Below are 7,520 nucleotides of genomic sequence, written 5' to 3' on the forward strand. Positions count from 1 at the left end.
TATTGAAATTTATGAACTTCGTAAATATGTGTTTCAGTAATTGATCGTAGTAGAGAGTGAGAGACGTCAACGTTTTTTCACGTCCGTACCGGAAGTTGATATTGAGAAACCTTTTTAAAGAAGTGAATCTTAAATATAAAGCAATATTATTTATTTTTAATTAGAGATAAACAAAATCAAATGAAGAGCCTAACATTTATCCAAGGTCAAATTATTTATGTATCACAAGTATGGAAGTAAATAGTGAAGCCGTTTTCACGTGAAAAGCGATTACACACACACCTCTGTTTTATATATAGTATAGATTAAGTAGTAATACAATATTAATACCCTACCTTTATTTTCCTGTTGATTTTAAAATATTTTTTTTTTAAGAACATTCCTATCTAAGAGGTAGTGATTAGGGTTTTAGTAATTGCAGAACTTCTTATATAGAGTAACTTGAACTTTGTATGGTGGAGTGCTAAAAAGTCCCTGGCTTTAAGGGTATCACAAAAAGCCTAGTTGGAGGCCCAACCTTCTGAGTTCATTTACAGGGCTTAGAAAATTTGAAGGACTGCTGCAATAAGTGTGTGAACCCGAGAGGGGAATATGTTGAATAAAATCATAATTAACTGATCTTCCTGTATTTTCTTTTACCCAAAGCTAGGAACTTTTCAGCACCCTCTCATAAAAGACAAAAGCATGATGAGTTGAAGATAGCAAGACATTAGTGCTGAGAAGATCAGCATTTAGCATGAAATTATTGAATGAAGGAGTGAGGAGTGTTAATAAGTTATTGTACAATTCAATAGCATTATAAGCTGTTTTAGAGTTGTAAAGATAGATACTTCCAGCTTTCGCAAGATAATCTCAGATGTCATACCTATTTGGAGTAGTTAATCAGAAAATTGTCCAATGTATCCTTTTTAGTTATTAATGTTACAGTCATGTCTGAAAATTGTTATACAATAAAACCAATTAAACTAATGACACTATTGAGTTAATGTTATGTAATTATTTTGTAATTTGATTATTTTTTTTTCAGGATGTGATTAGTGCCTTAGGATGTCCTAGTAAGGTGTTCTATAAATCAGAAGATAAAATGATGATTCATTCCCCTGATGCTCATCGAAGAGTTAAATCACGCTGTTCTGATTATTTTTACAACTATTTTACAATGGGTGTCGTAAGTAGCATTGATATAAAAATACTTATATGGTTCCAAAATCTATGTTTTTGATTAAGCAATCAGATATTTTATTGGGAAAATATTTTCAAAAAGATATTTTTATATTTTCCATCAACTCTGTCACCATGTGTGTTTGTTTTTCTATCCTGAATTACATCAGGCAAGCTTACATAATTTCTTTTCTCTCTCTCTCTCTCTCTCTCTCTCTCAGTCAGATATATTTTAGCTGATCAGCTGTAACTCGCAAGGGTAAATTGCACCATTGCACAATTTTGTATGGATGTTTGCTGGAGCATCAGGCAGTGATAAAAGAGGTTTTGATATTCTTTCTGTCAGTGCAGTGCTTTGATAAACTGAGTTTAATTAGAATGTTTATTTATTGGATGAGTTCAATTTGGCATAAAAGCTGATAAAACACCAGTTACACAGTCCATCACTTCTTACAACAAAGAGGGTCTGTACTTGTTTGTCTGTAGTTCTTATTTTACTGATAAATGAGCTTGACTATTACAAGTTTAATGTTATCCAAAGACATATACAGAGGCTAGTAAAGAGACACAAACTGTCAGCCCTTTGATAAGCCATTCACTATTTGGCCAGTTGTAACATTCTCTGTTCTGACCTTAACTACCTTTGTTTATAACAACTCTCTTCTCTTCAACATCAAACTATATTGTCATATTTTCATTTATCTAATTTTGCCTTTGCAACATATTACTTTTTTGATTAATTAACATAGATAAGCAATAGGCTGTGTGTTTAAGAAGTTCGCTTCTGAACCACATGCTTCCAGGTTCAATCTCATTGCATGGTACTTTGGGTAAGTGTCTTCTATAGCCTCTGACTGACCAAAGTTTGAAAGTAGATCAGTGGAAACTGAAAAGCAGCCTATCATATATATATGTGTGTGTGTGTGTGTATAAATACACCTACACTCATGCACACACGTGAAACAGGTATCTTTTAGTTTCCATCTACAAGACTCACTGTAAAGGTTTTGGTTGACCCAAGGCTTTACTAGACCACACTTGCCAAAGGTGTCATGCAATGGAACTGAACATGAAACCATATGTGGCTAGGAAGCAGACTTCTTACCAAATAGCCATGACAAATATATATATATGCATGACCTACAATATTATGTACTAAGTACACTTTACTGTTTTGCTGAGTATTTTCCTAAATTATTATATGCAGATTTTGTTTACTCTCTCTGTTTTTGCTCTCACCAGCCATTAGATGAATAATAAACAGAATGTAAATTTGTACTTTGATTAAAGTCCCACTTTTTATTTAATTTATCATATATAAACAAATAATAAAAAAATTCATTTTAATTGAACCCTGCCAATTTTTTTTTTTTTTTTTTTGTAATTCTATTTTGTCATTTGTTTTAGGACATACTTTTTGATGCAAACACCCACGTAGTGAAAAAATTCATTTTGCATACAAACTATCCAGGTCATTACAACTTTAATATGTAAGTATGCAACATCTGGAAGAAATTATCTCTTTGTTTTTCTAAAAATATTGCTGTGATATATACAAAATACTTTTTCTTTTTTAACATAAACATGTTTCTTTAATTAATTCTGTTTTTCAAATAAAGTGCTGAAGAAGGATAGTATGCTTTAACTAGCTCTTCAAACCAATTTCCTTTATTGAAAGTATTTCATTTTATGCTTTAGGAAAGGCAGCTAGCTTTGTAATGAAATAAAAACAACCCATAACTTTAATTAGGTCATTGGGTCAAGAGAAAATCCCCTAACATAGCTCAAACAGGCACTAGATCACATTGAATTAAATGTCTCAACCAACTATCAAATTTTCATTACCAAATGTTTGGGATTTACCACCTATCTAGCAGCACTTATAGGAGTTGACTGTTTATATTCCAGGTCACTAAATGTTTAGAGAATATATAATTCAGAAACATTACCTTTATTAATAACAATAGTTAAGTTAGAGTCAATATATTAAAAAGTTAATTAGAAATAATTATGGAGTTGTGAGGAGATGAACAATATTTATGACTGACTAATATTGTTTTCATTTTTCTGACAAATATGGAAATCAATTCCATATAATAAACAGTATTGGCTATTCACTGATATTTCTGAGTTATTCATTGTTGACACTATTATAGTTTCCTCCACCAACCAGTTTACAATATTTACTTAGTGTTGCTTTCACCACTAATTCAGCAAGTACAGTGAAGTCTAGGCTGCAATGACAAGGTCAGAATAAGTCTAAAACATGTCTACAGTTATTGTCCCCGTTTGCTGGGGTAAAAAAAAAAAATTTGGTTCATAAGACTGATGTGTTGCTTATTGTAGTACCAAGGCCTATTAGCAATTGGTTAATATTGTTTTATTTCTCATAAGATTTCTTTTAATTCAACATGCATTAAACATGTTATGTTTGTGTTATACATAACTGAAAGAAATCTATGTAGGAAATTCCTATTCAGATTGTAATCATATGATTGATGACAAAGTTAAATCTGAAGGAAACAGCATGAGTTTTAAAATGTAGCAATATTTTAGCAGTATTTATCTATAGAGAATACAACAAAAATGTTGCTGTAAAGACTTGAACATGGCATAAAATATAAACCAGAGATTATAGTTCTGACAATTTACTGAATAATTCAGATGTAATCATGTTTAACCTTTTAGGATTTAAACTGACCATACCTAGCCTAAATACTCTACCTTGTTTTATTTTGAAACCAACCATATTCGACCTCTCACACATACCCTACAATCATTATTTACATTTGACGGATATTTGTCCTCATCTTGTTTGTTGTTAACACAACGTTTCAGCTGATATACTTTCCAGCCTTCATCAGTTGTCTTGGGGAAATTTCGAACCTGGGCATATGGCGTAGTGGTTAAGAGCATGGGCTACTAACCCCAAGATTCCGAGTTCGATTCCAGGCAGTGACCTGAATAATAATAATAATAACATCGAAAAATACCTTAGGAATGAGAACCCAGATTCAAAATTTCCCCAAGACACCTGATGAAGGCTGGAAGGTATATCAGCCGAAACAAACAAGATGAGGACAAATGTAAATAATGTACATAATTCCTCATCTCTTAAATATAGAACTATACCTTACAATGTCATTCAGAATAAACAGTCACATTATCAAAATCTCAAAGCTATAAGATAATGCATGATTAATTCAAAACAATGTAAATAAATAAACATTACATTTGACAGAGTAATGGGAATGTTAAAGGGTTAAATATAAATTATACTACTACTACAGATGGATTTTTACTTTATTGTTTCCTTTATTTCTTAGGTATTATAGATGTGAATTTAAAATCCCTATCCATATAGATAAACCAGAATTAGAAACTGGATTATCTGAGGAAGAGCCATTGATTATCACAGCATATTCCAAGGTTGGTTAAATCGATCCAATTTTTTAGTGTGGTTATTGCTTGCTTTTTATGAAACCATATTACAGGATTTTAAATTATTGTCCATTTCCAATAGGAATTTCATGATGAAGGCATTCAAATAAGACCATTCTCTCTTTATTTAGTACACAGTATATCTTTTATCTTTATCACTTTTTCATCTTTTTACTTGTTTCAGTCATTAGGCTGTGGCCATGCTGGAGCACCACCATGAAAACTTTTTAGTTGAATGAATCAACCCTAGTACTTACTTTTTTTAAACCTGGTTATTATACCATTGTTCTCCATTGCTGAACTGCTAAGTTATGGGGACATAAAGCACACCAACACCAGTTGTCAAGCAGTGGTGGGAGACAAACACACACACACACGCATATATATATATGACTGGCACCTGCACCAGTGGGGCACTAACAGCACTGTCCGAGCGTGTTCATTGCCAGAGCAGCTATCTGGCTTCCGTGTTAGTGGCCTGTAAATAGCACCATTTGAGCATAATCATTACCAGTGTCGCCTTCTAGCACTTGTGCTGGTGGCACATTAGAAAATTATTCAAGCGAGGTCGTTGCCAGTGTCGCTAGACTGGCTCACGTGCAGGTGGCATGTAAAAAACACCTTTTTGAGCATGGCCGTTGCCAGTACCGTGTGACTGGCCCTCGTGCCGGTGGCACGTAAAAGTACCCACTACACTCTCGGAGTGGTTGGCGTTAAGAAGGGCATCCAGCTGTAGAAACTCTGCCAGATCAGACTGGAACTGCCAGTCCTCTGTCAAATCGTCCAACCCATGCTAGCATGGAAAGCGGACGTTAAACGATGATGATGATGATGATATATACACACACATACATATATATGATGGTTCAGTTTCTGTCTGCCAAATCCGTTCCCAAAGCTTTGACTGGCCCAAACTGCTAATAGGGACATAAACACACCAACGCCAGTTGTCAAGCAGTGGTGGTGGACAAACACACACACACACACACATTCACACATATATATATACAATGAAGGTGCATGCCTCAGTGCATTGGGTTCACAATCATGAGGTAGTGAGTTCGATTCTCAGATCAGGCTGTGTTGTGTTCTTGAGCAAGACACTTTATTTCACATTACTCCTGTTCACTCAGCTGTAGAAATGAGTTGCGATGTCACTCATGCCAAGCTGTATCAGCCTTTGCCTTTCCCTTGGATAACGTCGGTGACGTGGACAGAGGAAGCTGGTATGCATTGTTGACTGCTAGTCTTCCATAAACAACCTTGCCTGGACTTTTGTCTCAGAGGATAACATTCTCAGTGCAATCCCATGGTCATTCATGACTGAACTGAGTTTTTTTTTCTTCTTTTTTTTACATACACTGTAGGTTTCCTTCAGTTTCCATCTACCAAATCCATTCACAAATCTTTGGTAGGTCCAAAGCTTTAGTAGAAGACACTTGCCCAAAGTGCTATGCTATGGGACTGAACCTGGAACCATGAGATCAGGAAGCAAACTTCTTACCACACAGTCACACCTGTGCCTAGATTATTTTCAATTGCAAACAAACTGTACCCTATCCTAATGATAATCTTTTATAATTTAACTGCAGTGTATATATTCATAAACATATATAAAAGCTTTACTGATATTTGATCTGTATAATGCACCTTGTTATTATCAACGGATTATTGGTACTTAGCATATAAATCCAATTAATCTTATATGACATAAATTTATTATTGTCTTTCAGAAATTATTTTTATATACCTTACGTTATGGTTTTCTAACCTTAACTTGAGATTAAGGCTTAAAAATAAATTGATTTCCCCCACCCCACCCCCAACGTTTTGGGTGGATATAGCATTGAAATGGAACGTCTATAAACTGTGTTTATATGACAGGCTTCTACCCAGTTTCTGTTTACCAAATTGACTCACAGGACATTGGTTAGCTCAGGGCTATAGTAGAAGACACTTGTCCAAGTGATCGCATCCCAAATCAGTTTCAGTTTCCATCCATCATCAAATATTTCTGATTGTTACAGTATGATCTCATGAACAGATTTATGATCAGGGATGTTCCAGATATGACTATCCCATCTTTTTCAGTATCGTGGTATATTTGTCCAACTGGCTCCTGTGCCAGTGGCACGTAAAAAGCACCCACTACACTCTCAGTGGTTAGCGTTAGGAAGGGCATGCAGCTGTAGAAACATTGTCGGATCAGATTGGAGCCTGGTGTGGCCTCCTGGCTTGCCAGTTCCCAGTCAAACCATCCAACCCCTGCCAGCATGGAAAACGGACATTAAACGATGATGATGATGATGAAAAAAAGCAAACTTAGTTTACCAGCTGATGATCAGAAATGAATAACTCAGAGTACTAGAAACTGGAATTTTTCAATTACAATGTATTTAAGAATACTCTGCATTTGCATTGACACCTGTAATTTATTGCTTCTCATGAATCAACAGGGGTTTATATATATATATATATATATATATTCCTAGTTTCCTATTTAGAAATATTTCATTTGATACACACACACGTATTTATGTTTAAACGTGTTTGTATGTGTATTAAATGGTTCCAACTAGGAAAACAAAACCAAGTCAGAAAAAAGGTACTTACTTTTAGTTAGCAGTATTCACCACCATTTTCACATATTTAATCAAGTTGTAAACTCAGTCATAAGTTTGTTGAGGGTTATATTTTTGAACAGAATTGTAGGTTAGGAATCTTTTATAATATACTTTTCTCTTTGGATTTCATAACTATCATCATCATTGGATTCATTAAAGTAAATATTTGTATCAGATATTAAAATAGTTAATGAGCTCTCTTAGAGCTTTGAATTTTACCAGCTTATCAGAGATTTATAATCAAGCAATCATAATTTATAAAAAGGTATGATAAAAAAAAAATCACATTAAAAT

General features: G+C 34.1%; 1 protein-coding gene across 1 annotated transcript in view; it reads left to right on the plus strand.

Annotated features, from left to right (window-relative positions):
* Window positions 1–7,520, plus strand: part of LOC106883715 (phagosome assembly factor 1) — a 66,447-nt gene that overhangs the window by 54,932 nt on the left and 3,995 nt on the right. The window contains exons 10-12 of the mRNA XM_014934826.2: window positions 1,028–1,168; window positions 2,569–2,651; window positions 4,488–4,590. Coding sequence (XP_014790312.1) covers window positions 1,028–1,168; window positions 2,569–2,651; window positions 4,488–4,590 — 327 coding nt within the window. The remainder of the gene's footprint in view (window positions 1–1,027; window positions 1,169–2,568; window positions 2,652–4,487; window positions 4,591–7,520) is intronic.

The sequence above is a fragment of the Octopus bimaculoides genome, chromosome 4, assembly GCF_001194135.2.
Source record: "Octopus bimaculoides isolate UCB-OBI-ISO-001 chromosome 4, ASM119413v2, whole genome shotgun sequence".
Taxonomy (NCBI): Eukaryota; Metazoa; Mollusca; class Cephalopoda; order Octopoda; family Octopodidae; genus Octopus; species Octopus bimaculoides.